The 24698-nt window shown below is 39.4% G+C and overlaps 1 protein-coding gene across 1 annotated transcript in view; it reads right to left on the bottom strand.

Annotated features, from left to right (window-relative positions):
• The window catches only part of ptprn2 (protein tyrosine phosphatase receptor type N2), a 134183-nt gene that overhangs the window by 48043 nt on the left and 61442 nt on the right, over positions 1-24698 (bottom strand). Inside the window, exon 11 of the mRNA XM_044340233.1 lies at positions 3245-3309. Within this exon, the coding sequence (XP_044196168.1) occupies positions 3245-3309 (65 nt within the window). The remainder of the gene's footprint in view (positions 1-3244; positions 3310-24698) is intronic.

The raw sequence follows: 24698 nt of genomic DNA, 5'->3' as shown, positions 1-24698 counted from the left end.
CATTTGCTTATCCTCGCCCGCATCTACTGCTATTGACGTTCGCTCTATCTGGACATCTTCCTAAGCTGTTTTGTCATTTGTCACCTCTTAAATAAAAATGGAGGGAAGGAGGGGAGTTGTCAGTGATAAGACTTAATGATACCAACCACAGTGATGGTTTTATTCATGCTTGGGGAAAGTATCCTGTCTGCACTGAGGCATAGCACCTACTGTGCTTTGCTTAATTTCTCACTTTATACCTCTTATGGATCCACTGAACAATTTACCCAGCATATTTCTATTTTTGCTACTAATAAGCAGGGTAAAGAAGACCCATTCTGCAACCTCCAGCATGCAGTCACTCATAACTGTGGTCAATTTACTGCAAATTTACTGAAAGCAGGCTTTTGGTTTAACACCTTTTAAACTAATGTATTTGAAGAGCCCACTCCACAGGCTCTCCTGTCAAAAGCTTCTATTTTCCCCAACTTACCCTCAACTCTCCACTTCTTGGATACAAACTGGTGAGATCAACACATCCACATTAGAGCTGTTGCTAATACATGCTCTCGGAGAGTTTTCAGGGCTAATACTTTGCCAACTCTCTTTTTGTAGTACAGTAAATGCCGTGCTTACTTAACATGCATTTCTACAAACAGTCTGGCGCAGATTTTCTCCCCATGAGGTGGAAGACAGACTCTTCCTTTCCTCCCTCCCTCTTTCCATCCATCCCTCCCTCACCCTGGCTCCTGCAGAGAGGCTATTATTGCAGCTAATTATCTACAAATAGGCCCAATATGACAAACACAGCCCTGTACCAGTGCTGGCTAAGCGCAGGAATCAGTCGGAGTGGGAATAAAAGAATGAAAAGGAGGCGAGGAGAGGCAGACAAAGAACAGGACAAAAGTCACCGTGAAGAGAAAAAAGGGAAAAAAAACCTGAATCAGAGATAATTGAGAAGAACGTGATAGAGACACAATGTGGAGTAAGATGAGAGAAAATGTGGTGTTAAAAAAGATATAAGTGGTAGGCAGATGGGCGAAAGAAAGGCAGTGACACCAAAAAAAGGGAGACAGCATAGAACGGGACTAACACAGGAAAATGATCTTGTCTATACAGTGTGTGACGGTTGTTGCCAATGGCAACTGTCCTGCGATGCACAGGCCACATCCATTTAGCTCCCAGCATGCCTCATGATCAGGGCAGCTCAGGGGTCTAAGGCTGTCTGTCTCATTTCCATAAAGAAACTCATTTACCAGGCGAGCATGGAGGGCTATGACGCATCAATGGGTGCTTGATTAGATCCTTACCTCTGATACATATGAATATTTATCAGTGTTGAATGAATACACATTTACTCTCCTTTCATCTGGATCATCCTGAGTGTCCTCCTGTTCTCCTCTTAATTTTTTCCAATGAATATGTCACAAGAGCATCAGCGCTCCCCTACAAAGTGACAGCACTCAAGATAATCTGCTTATTGTTGCTCTGCAGCGATAATCAACACTTGCTTTAAGTTTTACAAAATGCAGCGGGCTTTTGTCTTGTTGTGTTTTATTTGCCATGGTGACAACAGCTCTTAGAGACCTAAAGAAAAATGAATATGCGGGGACGATAATCAAAGCAAAACACTTAAAAGGATATGTGCAAGGGCGTAGGTTTGGTTTTAACTCTGATAAGGACATTTTTTGTCGGGCGGCGAAAATAATTGTGTATGTGTACTTGCTCTCTATCACGCTTTTCTATTTGCACATGTGTGCACACACACATAAAGAGTCTGACTCTGCAAATTTTACTTTACTGAATATGTATTTGCTGACTTGCCTGAAACCGGACTTGTATGATGATTTTTTTCTCTGATTTTTACATTTCATTTTCTTGATAGACTACTTAACTATAAATCTGAGACCAACATTAATATTTAAAAATAACATATCACAGACTGTCACAATAAATAAGTAATGTGCTGCTCTGTAACTCGCTGCTGTGAGGTTTTCACCTGAGATTCTGTCCTTTTTTTCAGTTTGTGGATTTGGGCGATACAACTCGAGAGTTTCATGACAGAGCCACAGTGATGCTCAAACTTATCTTTAAATCATCTCAAAAACTTCTATTTGTATTATTTTTTTATTCAACTCCTGAATTTATGGCTAGATCTTTCACTGTGACATCAGAGCTCACCTGAGAGGCTGCAGCTCACCTGTCTGTGTCTCTCTGTGCTGCTCAGGCTGCTGCTGACAGGAGTTTTATAATGAAAATGATGCCTGACAGTCACAAACAAATCAGTTGGACAAGCTGTGGCTAATTTAGCTTGTAAATAATGTTTTAATGACACATATGCAACAATAACTCTCTTGATCCACTCATGGAAAAGGGGAGAGATGGCATCAAATACTAAACATTTCTCCCACTAATTTCAAAGATTACACAACATTCTTATTAACTAAGCCCATCTGTTACTGACACTTTGGTTCTTCTTTAAAAAGGACCACATGTCTTAATTTGCTATTGTGGGGAATTTTCTCCAACACTAATAAAGTCGTTTAATTAAACAACATGTCTGAGCAACAATCACAAATTTACTAACAACACCTAAGGCCTGAAATAAAATATAATATCAAATGATCTTAGTTTTGTCCACTGATCTTCAATTCTGTGACATTTGGAACATTTTAACTATAAATACTAACTGCTTCAGATTCTCCACTTCACCGACTCCACTACTGCTGCTGCTGTCGGGCTGCTGCTAGTCAACAATGCTTAATGCAGCTTGAAGTTGAAGGTTGCCAGATCATCAGGTCGAGTATCCCCCATATCCTGCTCTTACACTCTTTATCATAATAGCACACTTTTTTTGCAGAAAACACCCAAACCTGGCAACTCTGCTGAGATCTTATCGTTAACATTACATGAAATTAAAGCAGATTGTTTGAGATTGGTAAAAATATTGGTAGGTACAGCAACACTTTGATATTGGCAGAGACATGTCCCTACCGTCCATACCCAAAAATACACCCATGGATATGTGTTTGGAATTCACTGCTGCTAAAGATTAGTGTTTGGCTGCACAACTGAAGCTGCAGGTGTGATACCGATGCCAAGATAAGTTGAAATCACTCAGTTATTCCTGTCTCATGAGCCCAAACACAGAAGACGCACACAATCACAAGCATGCCCACTCACACTCTCTTGCTTTTTTTTTTTTTTTTTTTTTTTTTTTTGACATACAGCAGAATAACGAATATTTTTAGTGAGTATAACTTACATCACTAACTCCGGCCTCCACTATCTTCAGGCCTGACTCCTTCTCCAGCTGCTGCTTCTGTTGGACTGTACAGGGAGACAAAAGCAGAGGAGGTGTTGAGTATGAGCAGTGGATGACAAAGTAGCAGGTTTTTCAGTTCCTGAGGCAGAACAAGTGGTCAGTGAAACTGAGAATGATGCAATGGATGTAACAGCATGAGTCAGATGTCAAACTGGTCATAGAGAATGACCGGCACCCACACACACACACACACACACACACACACACACACAGAAAATCAAGAGAAGAAGCAAATAAAACTTCACGGTCAGACAGCAGCTCGCTAGCTGACGGGCGTCTGTGGCGACACTTGGAAGAAAGATTTGTTGTGTGGTAGGCACAGCAGTGCTTTGAGCTAAATGCTAAAGTGCTTGCAATGACAGTGCTAATATGCTGATATTTAAGCTGTTTCTATGCTTTACACAAGAGTCAACTATAGTCCCACTGTAGATACTCACAGCAAAATATACAGATTTTGATTTATAGCTCAGTATTGGATTTTACTAGTTGATATCATCACAACACCTGACAGATGTATCCTAAATGTCATATATTAGTTATACACCAAACAGTAACTGTGTTTTACATTCTTTCTTTTATTTTGTGACATCAAGTGACAGTCGGAAGAACCGTCTTGTCTTGGATTTATGTTCTTTCACTCAGTGTGATAGAAGGTGTGAGTAGAAGGTTTGAAGTGGAAAGGTATTTGTTAGATGTGTGTGACTGAAAAGGAGAAGATAACTTTAACGTTTTTTTCAGCTTCTGTTACATCGTTTTCACCATCTACAATCTCCACCAGCATTAGAAACCTGTAGGAGACCGCAAAAGCAGTTCATGCTGATGAATTACAGTTCTTGGGGTTGCCACGTAGTATTTTGTGACTTAAGAAATACCTCAGTCATTTATGCAAGTGCCCCAAAACGATATATATTTAAGTGACAGAAGTCATCTAGCAGCCAAAGTAATTATGACGAAATCAGGTGACGTTACTAGTTAGTGGCTAAGTGTGCATAAGGAGGAGGTCGGGTCAACAAGACATCAGACTTTAACACGGGATAACTGTTCGTTTCCCATTTCAAACGGCAAGTAAACATTGTTTTTTAAAAATCATGACCAAAACTGTTTTTGCGCCTAAACCTAAACTAAAAAAGTGATTTGTAAGGCACAAACAAGGGGCGTCAGATCAGAAAAGGCTCTGAAATGCATGGATGAATGACGTATTTTGTCCTTTAATTAGGAGGACTTGTTGGGTATTTCTGCCATAGCCCAAATGTGTAGTTACATTTTTGAGGAGGTACTCATTAGCCATGGCACCTTACTGCAGGTACGTCATAACCCCTTGACACAAAAGTTTAGGTGAAGATTTAGCAGATACAATCTGTTGAGACATCTCACTCAAAACCTCATCAAAATCATCAAACTTCACTGTCTGGGAACCTTGACCGTCTGTACAAAATTTCATTCCAATCCATCAAATACTTGCTAAAATATTTCAATCTGGAACAAAGAGACTGTTTGACAGACTGGCATTGCCAACCGTAGAAAATGCAAAAAAAAAAAAAGGTTTACCAATAAAAATTCATTGATACCCTCCTCGATGTTGAGTCAGACCTACTGAAGATTACCAGAAAGCAGATGAAGTGCTTGTAGATTCAGAGCACACAATAACTTGAGTTCCTGCCTTTGTTCTTGCAGTAATTAATACACCACCCGAGTTTGATCCTCAGATCTATTGATCTAATCAAATATGGCATGCTATTTCCAAAGCTTTGTTCACGAAAGATATTCTTATGCAAATCATACCAAAGTGAGGCAATGTTAAATATCCATCGTCAAGATCACACATTTTGCCGACTTTTTTCCCCCTCCTGTGCTTAATGCCCCTTCCTCACTTTGATGGAAACATTTATATTGAAAACAAAATCAAAGGGGCCTTAATAGATTATGCCAAATTATAGAGTGAAAGGGAAAAAATGGAGCATAATTTTAATTGGGTTTGTTAGCATGTGAATGTGATTGGTAATGGGGAAAAGGAAAAAAAAGTGAGTTAAAGAGACAGAGAAAGAGAGCAGGTCCTTTAAATCCCATTTCCCCAGATGAAGGTTATGCAAATGACCCTGAAGAGCTGAACCCCACCTCACACAATTCGGCAAGGGCCTGTTTAATTAGTGTTTTAATCTATCCCAATGATTCCACTCAGTCCACAATGTATGCAGCATTCCATCTAATTAAGCACGCTACTTTTAGGATAATCATCCATCTCCCTTTCTCTTCCTCTCTCCCCTTTTCTCTTTCTGGTTATTAAGGAAACATTGATCATCCTATCATCTCATCAACATGGCAGCAAAGGGGACATCTTATATTTTAGGTGTCAGGCAGGGGTTTCTAAAGGATGGCTAAAAGGAGGATAAAGGAGGCTGCGAGAGAGCAGGAAAGGTCAAATACAGTATACATTCAAAGTCTGTTGTACAGCTCGATGAGAATGGCACATCAGAGAAGTTGAGAGAAAAAGATCTTCTGCCATTAGTGAGAGGAGAAAAGTCTTCAAATGGCATGTCGCCAAGATGAAACTCATTTTCATTTCATGTTGCCACCCCTGTATTTAGTCACAGACATATTGCCTCTCCATAGATAGCTACAGTACCTGCTTGGTCCTGGTGCTATTTAGGAGGGGGGTAATGAGCAAGGTAATTGGACCCAGCTGGGTGAGGACGTAGGTGGTGGGGGGAGCGAAGCTGCTAAAAGGTCACACGACGTTTTGGTCCTAATGAGGACCCCTCTGGGGTGGCACCACATCATGAGTCAAACGACGAAAGATTAGCCAGGAATCAACACACACATACACGTCACGGCGACTGCAGTTCGGGGTTTGACTGACAAGCTGACATTACCCGTCTTATGGCGAAACCAAAGAAGCCTGAAGGTCAGTATTTACTTGTGAATCAAAGCTGAGGACTCTCCAATCAACCTGAGGGAGAGGACAGACCCACAACAGCCACTTTAAATGTAAATACAATGTACTTGCAGAGCTCATTAGCTGGCAATGTGATGGATCTGGGCTTCAGTGAGAATCCAGCCAATGGATTGCTTGTTCTGTTACTAACTGTACAGATAACAGCCTACAGCATCTCTTTTTGGTCACCCCTTATATTAACCTCCCACTGGAGCTCACTCTCTTTCTCTTTTTCTCAAACACACACACACACACATGCACACACACAGATTTTATAAGCTTCAAATTAGCCACCAAATACTCCTGACAGACTGTGAAAAAGAGATGTCAGGTCTCATTTCAAAGGAGCTCCTCCAGCCATTTTAATAGGCATTGTCTGAATCTATCTAGTCTCATCTCTAATATCGAGATCTGATCCCTGCTGCTCATTTGATCTTTTCAGTTTCCGAGTCATATTGAGCCAGATCATCTGATGTACGGCAGTCAAAAAAGCACAGTAAAAGCCAAAAGGTTTTCCATTTGTGTTCAAATGTGTTCCATTTTCATGTGCTTTCAATTGAAATAACATACACGTGCAACAGTTTTAATGGAGAATATAAAACTGAGAATTGCCTTAAGGACATGGGACTATTCAATCCAAATTTAATGAATGCGGATGATTACTACTAATATTACTATTGCGTGAAGGTATTAACTTGGACAACATAATCAGTTGGACCTGGAAATTTTTTATTAAAAAAAACAGATAAATAATAGGACTAATATTATCAAAAAAACAAGCAATCATTCTGCAGGAGAAGGAGACTGTTTTTGAAATACTGGTTGCTGATTCTCCAATATAAACTCTTAAAGAAATATAGAATATATATATTTTGGGAAATACTCTTATGCTCTTTCTTTCTGAGAGTAAGATGAATAGATTGATACCACTCTCATGTCTGTATGGTAGGGATGTCAGCTTCGGTTAATTTTGCTTTCATTAACCGATGACCAGTTAATTTTTAGGAAAAGTTGTGATGTAGCTTTTGTTTGTGAGAGCTGTCCAGTAGTCAGTGGACAGAGCTAGCTTGTCTGCCCTGGCTAGCTTGACTTTTAGCTCATCCTTCTTCACTTCAATGTGTTTTCAATGCATTTAGTCACAGTAGCTCTACCACACTGATTGGCAATATATCACAGTTACAATAATTTGTCACACCGACTGGGTGGGTATGTTATTATAGACAGACCACAGGATTAGCATGCTAGGCTAACAGTCCGTCAGCTGTGTGACTTTATATCTGCACGTCTTCCAGAGAACACAAACACTGTAAACACATCTGTCACCTGCCCCGCATGGTGCTGTTAAACCAGAAAGACCATAGCTACACCCTATTTTCATAGTCTATGGGCTACACACAGCTATGCTAATGATGCTAGCCATGCTGCCCAGCTGCTAGCCGCCATGCAGGTTGGTAAAATGGATCCATCATGTCTCTTTGTATCTGCTGGTTGGTGATCCAGTCCATGTTGGAGCCTCCGTCTGAGATGCTTCAGTCGGTAAATGTGAGTTTTTAAAAAATAATGAGTACCCAACCCTAGTATGCAACTTAACCTATAGACCAACATGCGTAACCAGTCAAAAATATTCTCAGTGGTTCTGATTAACTGTTAATCGTTGACATCCCTAGTAAGCTACACAAAGCAGCCAATATTAGTTTAGCTTAGCATAAAGATCAGAAATAGCGGGAAGAAGAAATAGTCCGACCCATGAAGTAACCTCCAAGAAAACCATTCATTTTTACGCTTTGGTTTGAACAAACAAGATATAACGTGTTTATTAATTAGCTTTACTTTTGGACAGAGCCAGGCTAGCTATTTCCACCTGCTTTCAGTCTTTATGCTAAGCTAAGCTAACTGACTGTTGGCTTCAGCTTCATATTCACCTTACAGGCATGAGTGTGGTATCATTCCTCTCATCTAACTCTTGGCAAGAAATGAGCATATTTCCCTAAATGTCAAACTATTTAATTAGATTTTCAACGTTGGCCTCATCACACTCGTTGCTGCTAAAGAACAGTTATACCCACCACATAACATTGCAGCCTCCACTTCTGAATATGAAAAATGTTCCTAATATTTTGCCCCCCTTATATTTGTTATTGGGTTGGACAAAATAATAGGAAAATTTTTCAATATAATGCACTCCAATACACCACCACCACCCACTAAGACTTCAATAATAAACATGAAGTAGAATTATCACCTTTCTGACAATGTCAATAAAAACTGAAAATGTACAAGCTTTGTAAAAGTAGAATTTATGGCAGAGCTGTTGTATTAGATTGCATTAGATGACACAGGTGTTCCTGATAAAGTGCTCGGTGAGTGTAGACTGTATACTTGCGTTATCGTCATGACTGCACTGACTAAACTATAATAAACCATAATCACCCTGTCTCTGTTCAGCCAGGTAAACAGGAAGAACTGAAGAATACTCCACAACTCATCAAGGACTTGTTGAAGAAGACGAAAAGGCCATTTCAATCATCAATCTGAGGAATGATTTGTTGACATGCACGCTAATGAGTAAAAAAATACCATAAAAACCATCAAAAACACACATTTAAGCTTGATTTTATGTGACCTTTAAATTCCTCTGTAGCATATGTGCTCACCGCAAATTATCTAGTGGCAAAATATAATTTGATTAAAATGTTGCTTTTTCTCCACCATATGCTGCAAACCGAAGCAATTGTGCCCTCCTCATCATGGATTCTAACAGCGATTCAGAAATGATTATCATGAAGTCATCAGAGCTTAAAGTCATGAATATATATATTCATTTTTCTGATATACGACACAGGGTTGTTATTGTTAGAGGCAATATAAATTCAGTATTGGGAGACAAATCACCTACTGTAGGCTGTAAGTATTTTGTATTTCAACATGGCACAGCAGGCAGAGCTGTCACATGATCGTAATGTTGCCTCTTTGGCCAAATGGGGGTATATAGTTGACAAAATGCATATTTCACCACCCTCTGATTGATCTGTTAATATTGAATAACATCCACATCCATTCCATCTATCTATCTCCCCCCTCCCTCCCCGGATCTTCAGGTCGTCTATTCACCACTTCCATCTCACCATCCGTCACTCCAACCAAACAAAATGAAAGTGTTTATTGCGGAGGAGGGCTGACGCTCACGCCTCTCCACAGCCGTTAGGCTTATCAGCAGGCAATCGCTCCGATATTAAAGCTGCCATTCCGCCCATCACTTTCCCCTTGCACATATGATAGCTGTCTCTACCTATCAGAGTGGAGAGAGGAGGAGGAGGGAGGGAGGGGGAGGAAAGAGAGGGAGATGCACCTGATCCCCCTGACAGATAAGATGCACGGCAACTCATTTTTCAGTCAAAATCCTGGGCGGGAAACAAAAACAATAATATTCCTTCGCAGCTCGGCGTGCAAGGAACCACAGCGCTGACTTCCGAGCATCGTAACACTGCAGCAGCATATTCATTACATGTATGATATATAACATGGATGTGACCCCTTTAGATCTGACTTCTGCACACTGATGCTTATCAAAATGTAAATCAGCTCACAGATATTGTTGTCACTTTCATAAGGCTTATTTGTTCATGCTCTTTTTTTTTTTTTTACATCCAGTATAGCTTCTAGAAAATCCAGCAGAGAAAGGATATTCTACAGGAGATGCAAATATAAAATGACTTTCACATGAGCTCAAACAAACATCTTGTAAATAACTTAATTTATACTACTGTTTGAGCTCACACACACACACACACATTGTTCCCGAGACAATCCCACAGACCTACTCTCTCCTCTGTCTCTTCTTGTTCCTGCGTATCAATTGTTATTCTGCTCATTTGCTTATATAAATCAAAGGACCTGCACCTCTGAGAAAACCTACAAATGAAACGGGGGGACAAGGTGCAGCTGAGCCGCAGGAGAATGAAACAGTGTAAAGGTGAAAACAAGATGCTTTAACATTCTCCTTCACCAATGATAACACCTCTTTGCCATGACATTATTTTATACTAATATAGGATCAAGACACATCAACATCATCTTGAAACTGAATACTAAATCAAACATTGCAGATCCTGCAGATGAAAAAAAAAGGAAAGAAATGACATCTAACAATAGCCACTGAGGATTATTTTAATTACAGACTAATCAGTCAATTGTTTTTTTTATTTAATCGATTACTTAATTCATCTTTCAGTTTACAAATTGCCAGAAAATAATAAAAAAAATGGCCATCAAAATTATTCAAATTGCTTGCTTTGTCTGACTAAGAGTCCAAATCCCGAAATTATTCCGTTTAGAGATTAAACGATAAATTGATTAATCAAAAAAAAACTATTTTGGTTGTTTAATTGATTATGTGATCGGTAAAGGAAAATTGTCAAAAATGTATTGGTTGTTGCTTCTCAAATGAGAATATTTGTCGGTTTCCTTGTCTTCTATGATAGTAAACTCAATTTTATAAAACAGAAATGCAACAAACGCACACATTACAAAGCTGGAAGCAGCAAATGTTTGCCATTTTTCATTGATAAATGAATTTTAAAAGATTAGTCATTCAGCAAATTTTGGTTCATTAATTTTCTGTCAATTGTTAATAATTTCTGCACTGATTAATATATCTCGCAGTGGCTCTTTATTCATACACTTTTTTAATACTGCTTGATTATGATACTGATTATCTAGAAATCTAATGTGATTAGGCATAATTGAACTTAATCCCTAAAAACTAAATATGAGGTTAGATTAAACCAACTTATTCAACTGAATAGAAAACAAGCCTTCTTCTCTTTCTCAGTATACTCAACATGACGATACCCATGACATCATTAAGCTCTAATGTTCAATCAACGGTGCCAATCATACACCACCATGTCTGTCACATGGCCGGACCATGCTGTTAACAGCAGGTGTCCTGGCTGGCTCTCTGTTTATTCACCCTGATCGATCGTTTCCTGTGGATAAGCCAACAGTGCTCCCCAACAAACCAACTGCTGTTATTCAGCCTGAATCAACACTCATACAAACCTTTGCTATCTAACTGAATGCAGCTCCTAAACTCTGCTGCGAAATGTTTCTTTTAAGATGTTTTTTTTTTTTTTTGGTGTGACTGTTTTCTGTTTGACACATTACAGTTAAAGACAACAAAGTGGAGGAGGCAGGTAGGAGATGAAGTCTATTGCCTGGTTTCAGCTCCTGTAATGGCTGTAGTCATGCGATCAGCATGCGCCTTGTGTCCGCTGCGGACTCTGTCACGGCCTTTGGTATCAAACACATTACAGGCCCCTTCTTCTTTCAAACAGAACCTACATGACGCTTTTATAATTGCATCCTCCCTTATTAGAGGGCCTTTTCAAAGATGGCTGAATAATACACCTGGATGACTCCTTGTCTCTGCTGCACATGTGCGGATGTAAAAGTGCACACACACAAACACTGACTCAGACACACACACACACACACACATCGTATCTGTTTCTTTCCCGCCTGGTTGATTAATAGATTGTGGCTGCTCTGACACTCTGTGTAGAATAGGCATTTTGCCTTTGATAGGTGCTGACACCAATTCTTCACGGACTGCAGGAGATCGGGGGAACAGAAGCAGCACCGGCAAATGACTTGGATGGCAGGCACCTCCAGATGTGGGAGAAACCCCACGGATGTCACTCTCCATTCTCACCGGGACACGTTTACATGGTTTACGCTCCCTTTTCAGAGATGACAATCTGCAGATGTATGACATATGCGACGTGAATCACATCTGACAATCGCTCAAAAAGAACGGATAGGGTTTTTTTTGCGGATTACAGCGAGTGATGAGGTAAACAATGCACATCTCAAATGATCATGCTCATCAGGAGTCCGGCATGATGCAGAGCCATGCTGCTGGATCTTTGGGTGACCTTTACCAATAACACAAGCCGACAGCCTTGTTGTCAGTAGAACATTACAGAGCAGACTCCATGCTTCAAAGATAAAAACCATTTACTGCAATTTAGGGAAACTTCAACAAATGAAAAGTCTTTATGCATCCAGATCTGAAGTCCTGTACAGTATCATGATACTCTAAAGCAAGCTGAAAAATATTACTCAGAGGTTTTTTCTTGGCTAAAATGTATATCCGAACAATTAGCAATTCTTGCTCTGTGTATAAGATACTTCATTTCTTTCCCTGGATGTGTGTGTGATACAAGATGAAAACATCTGGAAGCCTGCCACCGTCTGAAGGGAGCCTACTGGGGAAATGCTTACTGGAGGAAGGATGGCGAAGCTGACACACAGAGCTGCACACACACACACACACACACACACACTCTTCCACTGCTTCCCCACTGAGGGAACTCTGACAGAGGCAGCCCTACCTGTCACTGTGGCAGCAATTATCCTGCAGGCTCTCTCCACAGACCGTCTCCTGCAGGTCTCCACATTACTAACCACATCACTGAGCACACACATACTGAGTATGCACACTGACGCACAGGAGGGCACACACTACACACCCGCAAGTACACATACTGTACATATTCACAGACACACACACACACACACACACACACACACACACACAACCCTTCAAGCGCGGATGTGCTTTTCATCCACAATTCGCTCTCCACAAGCTAATGGCTTGAACGAATCGTAATGATGTGTTGGTGCAGACATCCTGCTCAAGCCAGGAGAAACACACATCATTATGAGGATGCGAGTGCTCATGCAAGCATGCACACATACCTCCTCTGTTATAGATAAATGCATTATCATAGATGAGACAGCTAAGAAGTCCGCAAATACACACACTAGAAACCCTAAATAAATCAATAAATATGCTAAAGCCGTCATAAGGAAGAATTTGGAAACGTAGCAGGCAGCATTAACATGAGACCAGGATATGAGCTCCAGTGAGTCAAGAGATAATAAGTCTTGGATATTGGAAGAAAAAAAAAACAGACATGCTCAGAAGGACAGGGTTTCCATTTTGGCTGCAGGAAGGTCTTCCCGAGGAAGGAATTGATCTGTTTCACGCTGGTTCACTGGAGCTTGGATCCAGAGCCCACTCCGAGTTTTAAAAACAGGTTGATTGTACAGAGCTGTGAAGGGTGATTACAGAGAAAGGAAAAAAAAAAAAAAAAAGAATCCAATGTGACCTCATTACTGTAGATTTGTTCCGACTGTCATTAGGAATCACAAACGCCATCACTCAAGTCAGGAATATGAGGGAGAGGATGAGAGACGGGGTGGAGTAAGCAGGGGTGGGAGGGGTTGGCTGGGCTCTGACAGTAATCAAGTATCTTGATCTGAAAGCAAGATCTTTCATCAAACAGTACAGTGAACATGGAGAACATGTACAGAGGCAGTATGTTTTCCTGAGCTGACAATTATCACCATCACACATTAAATCATTAATATGCTGAAGCTACAAAAACAGGATCTCCAGCTGTTTAACCAAAGCAAATAACAAATAAAGATGATGTTACTATGATTGGTAACTTCTTCTCAACTGCTTACGAGTCTTTATTAGTCATAAACCACAAACACAAACCTTCATACATATCAAACTTGTACGTAACACTATACAGTTACATATCAGTTCCTTTCAAGGTAATTAGGAAACTATGGGATCCGTAAATACCAACTATTGCTTTTATCTAACATAGAAATCTGCACAAACCTAAAAATGATGCACTGACCATGTCTACAAGAATCAGGATTTAAACTGAATAACGTAAAAAAAAAAAATGTTACGGATGTAAACCCAGAAAATTCAAGGGGCCATAACGTCAGCACAAACCGCTTAATCTATGAACCAAAAAAGAGGACTTTTGTTTCTAATAAATGTGGAATAATTAGTAACTTGTCATTTTAGCAGAAACCATTTGAATATATAATAAGTTAGATATGTACATTTAAAAGCATAGGAAATAAAATGGCCTTTTAGCAGCTGCAGTGTGGTTTAGTCAGGAATACTTTTAATATAAAGTGGAACGATAGCGGCTTAATGTTTATCAAACATCATCATGTCTGCTGTCATCACAAAAACTATATTTACTATATTTACATATTTGCCTCCATTGTCATCAAGTGTTTGAAATTAGGGCGGCAACAAATGATTATTTCCATTATTCTCAATGAATCATTTGGTCCATAAAATGTCAGAAAATAGTGAGAAATGTCCATCACAAAGCCCAAGGTGACATCTTCATATTGCTTGTTTTGACCAAACAAAAGTCTAAAACCCAAAGAGATTCAGTTTACTGTCACAAAAAACAAAGAAATAAAGAAAATCCTTGGGACCGGGATATGTTTGGCATTTTTTGCATCAAAATGATTATTGGATTTTCAAAATGGTAGCTGATTAATTTTCTGTCAAACTAATTCATTCATCAATAAATAATTTCAGTTCTATTTGAATTTTCTATTCCTGATTCATTCGAAGATAAAGGACCGCAGGCTTATTGAATAAATGTGACAGTATCAATCAGAAAGATGCCACCATTTTGTAACAAATGTTAGAGGGAATTTAGTTTTGAAAGGAAAACAGCAACAATCCAAAATGGATCCTAAATCAAACCTGCAGCAGAGTATAAATTCATCAAAGAAACAGTATAAAAATACACTTGCATTGATTGCAAAGCTCTTGATTTGTCCCTTTTAAAACATTTTCAGCCTCCCAGTTCCAACTAATGCACCGTCTCAGCGTCTAGATTAAATCTCCAAGGCTTTTTTTTTGGCACTGAGGTATTCATAGTGCTTTCAGCTAGAGGAGGTTAATGTCAAAGCAAACACATTTACTCTCAGCGGTCTTAAGCAAAGCCTATCCTTACCACTGAACCTCCAACCACGTCTACAGATGTTAGTACAGTGGACAGCTTTCCCAGAGAGAGTGGATCAAGTAACCAGTAGCTGCATCCTATCTGCCTTCCTCTCTGCGTCTCTGTGAAGCATCCTGGCTGCTCCCCAGATCGCAGTGTTAATCTCGCCGTGTTGCTTTCCTGTGTACAGCTGGGAGTGGTGGGTGTAAAATGAAAAGTGTAACACAACAGTCTCACGCAGGTGTCAAAATGAGAAATATGACATTTCCCTTCTGAGACTTTATTAGTTCTGATATCATTTTGTATTCTGCCTGCCTGATGTGTCACTGGGCTCTTTTTTTATTACTATTTTGCTCCAGGACAAAATGTGATAATCATCATTATATGTCTAAAGCAGAGCAGCTGTGGCTGCAAAGAGAGAAGCAAGAAATGTATTCAGGAAGGGTTTGCAATTCGAAAACGCTAAATCAAAATACACAGTTTGACTGGTGTGTTTGCTATTGTATAAGTCCCACCACTCTGAATCAATCATGCTGCTGCAGAGTTTCTCAAACAATTCCTTTTAAAAAGTGAGGCAGCAATTCAGAATCACAGCACGACGATTAAACTTATACACCACAGATAATTTCCTACATAACTGCAGAGTCTCGCTATATGTTCTGAACTCTCCTGTGATTGAACTCTCAAGCAGTTAGAGAAGGGAAAGACTGTATAAGCACACCTCCCTGTCTTTTTAAGGACACCTGTTGGGCTGCATGGCTCATCTCCTCCTCATTTAGCCGTCTGTCTGGGCTCCGTGGGGCTGATTACCAGGAAGAGCTGATTCCAGTTGCACTGCTTATCAGTCTAATTAGAGCCCCTGGCAGGTGACTTGAAGGAAGTTGTGTGTCTCACGGATATTCAGGCACAGCGATCTGTACTGGCATGGTAGCTGTTCCGTGTTACAGGGCAGAAGACGAGACAAAAATGCAATTGTAAATGAAGAAAATAGAAGAATATAAAATGATCACTTGAGAATTGTGTTGACAGATCATTCTTAGTAGAGGTTTTCTGTGTGTGGGGATATATTTTCAGGGCCTTTCTGGGGGGACAAGAGGTGCCTTGAGGAGGTTAAATAGATTATTTTGCATCACACAGTTTTTCAAAGAAAAATTTCAAGTGGTGACATGTCAAGAGAAAGAGGCGACACCTTGACTAACGTCCTCTGGTGAAAGTATCAACTGTTATGAAATGAGAGAAGAATTGAGACAGGCAGTGCTTTAATAGATACAGCAGAGAAAATGGAGGATGGAATAAAAGCACCATTTAAGAAAGAAAAAAACACCAGACAAAAGATAGACAGAAGAAGAAGGGCACAAAAAAAGTGAGAGGCGGGGTGGGGGAGATATTGAGAAGAGTTAAGGACAAAGGAAGAATCTACAGGAGGCGGACAAGTTTTTCAGGTAGTGTATCAGTCACCAGTAAAAGGTCATTAGTCTGCTGTTCGCACATCCAGGTGCTAATGTAACACTTCTCACACCTTCCTCGGGTGCCTGGGTCTGCCTGCCTGCAGGTTGGTGGGCAGAGAGACTGTTGTTTGTGCTGGAATAATATGCTGTAATCCCCCGTCTCAGATGTGGCCTTAACACAGGTAATTGGACTTGGAGTGTGAGGACGCCTGTGGCTAGACACACACACACCACTGTGAAACACACAGACTGCAAATAAGAAAAGAATTGCTCATATTCTCAAGAAAGATAGCAGGTCACTTGTATTCTGTTTGTTTATGAAGTAAAGCTGCACTGTTTGTGATTTTACATCTCTCTGAATGTTGAAGTGGTGTGCGTTTGTCTGCTCTACCATAGGCTTCAAATGATAGCATGTCCGGCTAACTAGATTACTACCGACAGTTGTAACCGAGAGGCAGCTACCACGGCTCGAGGCAAAAGCCAATGCGGAAGTACAAGTGCAAGTGCAACGCCACCAACGGCTCCAAAAAAATCCATGGCTCCAATTGACTCCCATTTAAACAAGCCCCAATGCAAACCAATGGGGGATGTCACACCTTGCTACGTCCATCTTTATATACAGTCTATGGTTGTAACCCAGCGTTGTAGTATTTCACTACATCAGAGTGTCGGCTAACATTAGCTGCTCTGTCCTGCTCTTAATTGGATTTGGGGACGTTACACTCCAGCAACCCCAGTCAAACTCATTATCTGAGAAAGTGTTATGTTCACCAAACACATTGGTAAGTCCTCATCCTGAAAGCTTTTTCTCTCTCTCGTAATGTAAAAAGTGAAAGATGCTGTTGAAAATACAAACAATAAACAATATATGTCTAAGCTTGTGCTAGAATGTAAGCTAAGCAGCTAGCAGGGTCATGCTGGAACAAAATGAAGCTACTTTTTTTTTTATCATACTTAAGAAATGCGACTGTCCTCATCAAGTCAAGGTAACACTCGTTATCGTTATAAAAGCAAGTCTGTAGTTATTAACTCAGGACACAAGGGATGCCCCCTGGAATCTGGTTCTAAACTATTAAGAACCAAGGATATTTTTAAGGTTAGCTCTTTTATCTGTACTTTTATATGTTTTGGTGTAACTCAACGTCGAGCTGCTGGCAGCCTCTCCTCTCTGTCCTCTGCTCTTAGAGCGGACAGCAGAGCAGAGAGGTGGACACAGTGAACCAGGTGAAGTGAAAGATAACGTTTTACTCGAGTTGACAAAAACAACGCTTATTACTGTAAGTGCAAAAAAAGCTCTGCGAGTAAAAAGCCAGTACCTTATCAAACCAACTGTTCAACAAGCATAAACATGTAGAAAAGCAATATGTTCAGTAGATTGTGGAAAACAGACTGTGTTTTACACAACCACAGTGCGCTGGTTAAGCTAATAGTGAATTGTTATGAACAAGCTAAAACTAAATCTGTAGCTGAACTGTTTATCTTAGTTTGTAACGTATATTAAAACTAGCTTGTAAACTTAGCTGCTGGCTGAGACGAAACCAGCCCCTCCTGTCTCTACCAGCGGTACCTGCAGGCAGATCTTTCTAAACCTCACTTAGCATTTTGATGTCAGAAATGTTATTTATTTTACTGACAGTGAGATATTATTTAAGTTACATAGTGACTTTACTGCTGCTGCTCTAGAAACAATATTTAGTTATATTTAAAATATGAATCAATTCTAATCCTGTTTATTTATATATAAATATCTTTTTTAAAAGATATATTTATATCTTTTATTTAAAAAAGCATTTTTTTATTAATGAAAAAGAACTGATAAGAGTATTGATAAAGAACCAAACTGATAAAGAGTATCAATAAGTATAGTAGTATCAATAAAATCTTAACGATGCCCATCTCTATTCCTGGAGAAATGGTAATGATATATATTTATATTCCTTTCCTTTTGTGCCATCCCAAGTCAATCTGAGAAGGATATTGGAGTTAAATTGAAAGCGGGTGTCCCTTAAAGAGAGTTTTGAGATAGGAACGAGTTATCGCCTCCACAGAGAGCCCTGGGAGACACAGCGCTCCTCTGTAGCAGTCCAGCCTGATGCATACAGGCCACTGACCCATGACAGTCAGCCCGTATCGATTTAAGAGGAGGCAGAGGACAGAGGGGAAAAGAGTCAGACAGAGAAACGGGGGAAGAGAGAGGAGGAAGAAAAAAAATGAAAAACAGTAAGGAGGCCAGGGAGCAATATCCCTCTTAAAATGTATCCATAATTCATCGTCTTTTCTTTCTTTCTTCCTTCTGTACTTTCTTTCTCTTTCAGATGGGTGCAGGGCAGGGGGATTAGCGACAACCTATTTTGAAATGCATCCCTGTGGCACTCGTCCCCCCCCTCACCCCACACACACACACACACACACACACAAGGATACACACTTGCAGCCAGGAACGTACAGTTGTGGTCCTATAGTGGGAAAGATGGAAATGTGCCCAACAGAAACCATTTGGATGTTAGAGAAATTATTATTTCCTGTTTCTTGCTATTTGAAATTACAATAAAGTGAAGCCATTATTCAGGTTTTAATGTTCATAATGTAAAAAATATATTATAATAATAAAAATATTAGACATAATAGGAATGTTATTGCCAAAAGCGAATCATTGTGCCTCTGAACATGAAGCTGTTTCTGTACAGCAGGGAGTGATGAACTTTGAACAACTTGTCACTTTTGCTCCCTTAGACAGATATAGTGCTCAAAGACATCTTACTTATGAAAATGCATATGATCAGTCCATAAATTACTGTAAAAGAAGAAATGAAAATGCATGATTCTTTCCTTACCTCCCAAATTAATTTTCTCTAAGATTTGCATGTACATTTGATGATTCCACACTTCACAATTTAAAATCTAGTGAAGACATTTGGTTTAAATGCAGGAAGTCGTCTGTCCTTTACAGTGTGTAGCGAGGCTTAACATTAACCATACATTACCGACAGTTTATTTCCAATGACCAAAACATTTTCCTGACCTGAACTATATTGTAGTTGCCTTTAGAAACAGAGAATTTTAAAATCATTAGCCGTGTCATTATTGAATGTAATCAGGAGTTTTGCAGAATCGTCCAATGCTGACGTTCTTCTGATGGTGATCAGGAAACTGTGGTGCACCATTTAAACTGCTGAAATTAAGAAAATTGTATAACATGTTATAGCATCCTCCAATTTAGTAGTTATAAGCAGTGTATAAAAAAGAATTTAGAAGACACTATTATGTAGCTGAAAGCAGATATAACAACAGTTTTTATTTAAAATTAATGTACTTCCAAAAACTATGATGCAGCCATAACCATTGTATAAAAGATTAATGAATGCTTAATAACAGTAAAACATAGTTGTAATTAAGGCTGAATGATATATTATTTTTAAAATGAAGTCACAATTTAAATGACTGCAATTTTCAAATTGAATGAGCAGCGTTTAAATGACATTATTAATGTCTTAAACAATAAGCAATCAAAGTTTGAGTTGACAAACAGAAACTCTTTGCTGTTCTCTTAAATAAGCAGAAGAAGCACCGTGCCGTGCTGTTTCATTTTGATCTTCTTTGGGCAGAGAGTGGAATGTAGGGTAAGATAAATTTATCATATACAAATGTATATGATAGCTGTCCCATCTGATAAAGGTAAAGATGTTGATGACTTTGTACATTTATCCTTAAATAAATCATTATCTTCAGTTCAGTCAAGGACCTCTCCAGGGCACAACTGTACATTATACTGTCCATGTCACTTTGCAATATAGATATCCACCTGCAGAGTTCAGTCACTCCCACAGCTTTGCACTCAGTGGGGGGTTCATGTGTTTTGTATGACAAGATGCACAGAAACCCCATGTAAATACAGCTGCGCCATGGGCATTTCTTGGCATTCACGCTTCTCCTGCTTTTCATAAAGACCACGGGACTGAAGAATCAGGTCTTTACAACCAACATCAAGAAAGCAAACATCATAAGCTGTCCTTACTGTTTTTGTTTGTGTCAATCCTGGATAAAGGTGTCTCAACTCAAAGGCAAGACAACTAACACATCACTCTGACCATATGCAAACCATAACATCTAAATCCACATGAAGAAGGAGCCAGCGGTTAGTCATGGCCGTGACTCGCCTTAATTACTGCTTACGCTGAACTACTGGAACACCACAAGCTGCATCACAGGTAAAAGGGGGCAAGAGTGGTACACAAACACACACACACACACACACACACACACACAAACAAATACAGAGAGATGCACAAAGGAAGTGAAAATTGAACATCTGTCTTTTTTTCTTTTAAGCCCCGTGCCAAAGAAAGCTGGTGCTGCACCTGGACATGAATTATAGAGAGGCACTTGGATGAGGGGGATGGAAGAAAGAGAGAAGAGGAAGAGAGGTGAATGAAAATGAGGGGACAGGGTGGATTTCACGTCTCCCCCATCTGGAGACACTCACTGGGGGGTTCTATTGGGTCAATGATCAATTCAATGCCAATAGCTGCCGATAAGGAATAGAACTGTGACATAGTGTACTGTGCACTGCATAAAAAGTCATATTAAATTGTGCATAATAGCAAATAATAGCGGAGTAAATATATTTTAAAATAATGACATAAAAACAGACAGCTCATTGTGCATCCTTTATTGAAAATGTTATGAAATGGCCCTAAAATTCGACACTATGTTTTCAGACAGCTGTAATCCTTTGGAAAAAAAATATATAATTATACTCAAAGAGGAACTACAAAAGCAAATAGCGCTTTGAAGATGGAAAGCCCGAAATGTCACCCACCCGCTTTGAAGCTCCCCGGCTCTCTTTGTTTCTCTACACTTGTAGCTCACAAAACCACTGGCAGAGCGCACTGCATTCAGGGGCCAATTTAGTGCGGATGCACCATTAAGAGAAAAAACACACACATACAAACACATGCTCATGAGCTCAGACAGTGATACAGTGTAAAAATACAAACAAGCCCACACAAACACACACATACCTGAAAAGGCTACATTGTGCAGTAAATGTATGGCCATCTCCCTTTGTTTTGTACCAACCCTTTGTGGTTTCAAGCACCAAGTGTCATCTGGTGCCTCTTTGATACAAACATGCAGTGTTGGTCGTCCATTAACAGTCATATCCAACAACAAAAAACAATACTTCTACTGAAAAAACTTCGGTATATATCCATAACTTCTATATTTAGGTTGTTGTAACTGTAGATTTGTCACTCTTGATTCAGTTTTAAAGGTTTTACAGCTGGCTTAAGTAGACTGACAGAGGTTGTGATTAGAGCTGTCGTGGTTACCGCATTACCGTAGTAACGCAATCAAGTCTCGCCCACCGCAGAGTCAAGCTGATCACCACTGACTGAGCGGCTCAAGTGATGGGTTGTTAGTTATTCTCTCAGGCTTGATATAAAAAATGACATGCCGACCAATGTTCCTGCTGCAAAGTCGGCCTCATGGTAACAACACTGGAATAAAGAGATATTTAGATTATAGAGGATATAAAGAAAAGACTACTACAGGAATAAATGCATTCGAAAAGTTTATCATCAGTCCGAATATAAGACAGGTTTTTTATTCCTGTAAATATGTCTGAAAAAGTGGGGTTGTCTTGTATTCGCGGTCTAGAGGATTACGTGTTCAAGATCAGACATTCTTTTTGAATGGATAAAGTACCGATGTAAAACCAACACAGAGTGTTGCATTATGGGTTGTTTGTAGCCTTAATATTGCTAGGCTAGCGAGTGTCTTAAAGCCTGTTTATAGTGATTGTGTTAGAGTCAGTCTGCACTAAAAGTGTTTAGTTTAGTTTAACCTGCTGGAGTTTCTGAAGGCTCGTGTAACGTGTTTTTCTGCCACGGAGGAAATAAATACATGACGAGTCAAAACAAGTCCAAAGCATCTTCCGACATCTCTACTGCAGAAATAGAATATGTCAAGCTGCCGAATACCACTGTCACAGATGATAAGGAGCTCAACAGGCAGTCTTATAAATGCTAACTGCTCGGTCACTACCATTTGTGACCGTTTCCAAGAGCCTGGTAGGAGAGTATGTGAGTATGCAGCTATACTATGATGTAAGTTATATAGTTATAAGTATTTTTCCAAGAACAAATGTTGGAAAAGGGGGGGTTGTCTTATAATCAGGGTTGCCTTATATTTGGGCCAATACAGTATTCAGGAACCAATTGTTTTATAACATCTAAGGTATAAATTATTTTTTATGGCGATTACCACAGCGGTTTGAATGGCTTCACTAATTTGTGCGGTAAGGAAAAACTCAATACCACAGCAGCTCTAGTTGTGATTCAGAATGTATAGTGTAATGCCATCATAACTCCCCTTAACATGCCTCTAAATTCCTGTAAAATTAGCTGAAAACGCCTATCAAAAGGATACCTAAAGTAAATTGAAAGCTGTTCTTGAACCATTAGGAGTACATGCATGGTTTTGGTCTCTTTTGAAAGGTAACACCAACTGTGAGTAACAGAAGTTTGAACATACTGAAGTATAAGGTTTTTATTTCTGTCTGAATATTTTTTTGCAAACAGATGCCTGCGGATGACCCATAGCTGGGACTTATTAGATGGAAAACACAATGGGACCACAGCATGGAGTCTTACTCGGTCCAATTTCAAATTTAATAACAAAACCACAAAAAAGGAATATTTTACACGTTTTTCTAAAGGTATGTCTAGGCGTCTTACAAAAAAAGGCCATTTAGAGACACCAAATAAACCCTGCTTCAGAGTAATTGAAGCATAAACACATTATAGTGCTTTGTTACCCTGTTGAAACTAAACTTTGTGCATATAAAAGAGTCAAAACAAGCACTATGGTGGAGAAGCAGTTCATATAAAAAGTATAACACAGCAAACTATTTAAATTTACATAATTTCTATGTTGTGGCTTTATAAAAAGCAATAAAGCAGCATATGGTCATTGTCAGAATTTCAGTGGCTATTCAAAGCGCCAGTCATCAGCAGAATCTGTTCCTATTGGCTCAATGTTTACACTGAAGAAGAGGGGCAGGCACCTCCTTTCAACGTGGACTCTCGTTCGATTATTATAGGCTGTGGACAAGACATGGCAGCTCCTATTGGGTCAAGTGAGGTGTCAATCGAAACATCAGAGTGCAGCCGCCATTTTGATACCAAGATGTGGCTAATATTTTTTTGTTTGTTTGTTTGTTGATGGTCTGACAGAGGTGTTCACTGTACCTGCTGTTGTGATTGTATCTTGAAATTGTTTGCATCAGTCGAATCACAAGAATCTTACCTTTCCAAAGACGTGTCACATGAGTACCCACTTAAAGACAGGAGTTGTGTACATGGCATAGTTGTGTACTTAACAGTATGATGGCCCATGGACGGTCCGTCGAAACGTTAAGGGGATAAGGCTTTCATAAACTTTAGAGTTAATTCATCTTTTGCTGTCCAGTAGTACAAAATGACTGTTATTGATCAATACCAATTATCTCTTTGGTTGTTTTTTCTTTTGGATTTCTGCTTTTATTAACCAGCTTATTCGTTTCTAAATGTGCCTTCATTCACTGTGTCACATACAGGCTGCCGTAGCCCAAGGTGAGAGAGTTCATGTTGCACGTTCTTGGTTGTGATAGTTTAATAAAAGCACTATAAATGCACCGCCAGCCACTATGTGTAGACTTTCAAATTATTCTGTCTTCTGTTTGTAGAAACCCAAGACAATCCTGGTGAAAAATGGATGAAAATTACCTGAAGATTTACTTTGGAAATGTTTCAAATTCTACACTTAGTGGCTTTAATGATCCTGAAAAATTGCACATGTAGAAAAGTAAGAGGTTTTGCCTGTGAGAGATATCATTTTTTGGTATTTTGGACTATTAATGCATCAGAACATTTTCATTTTCTTAAGCAAGCAATCCAGTAGTGGGGTGACAATGTCATGTGTTGCAACAAATCTGTAAAAATCAGTCCTAACTTTTTATATATTATAGTCACTTGCATTAATTTGTCTTTTTTCAGATAACTGACACTCATTTCTAGATCAAGAGCACCTGCACTGGTTAGAAGTAACAGAATCTTTAGTGCAGGAAGGAATAAAAATCAGGTTTGAAGGTTGAGTATGTGACTAAATGACTTAAGATGACTAATTTTGGCAGT

This window comes from Thunnus albacares, chromosome 21 (genome assembly GCF_914725855.1).
Source record: "Thunnus albacares chromosome 21, fThuAlb1.1, whole genome shotgun sequence".
NCBI lineage: Eukaryota > Metazoa > Chordata > Actinopteri > Scombriformes > Scombridae > Thunnus > Thunnus albacares.
This window is presented reverse-complemented; position numbering and strand designations above follow the sequence as displayed.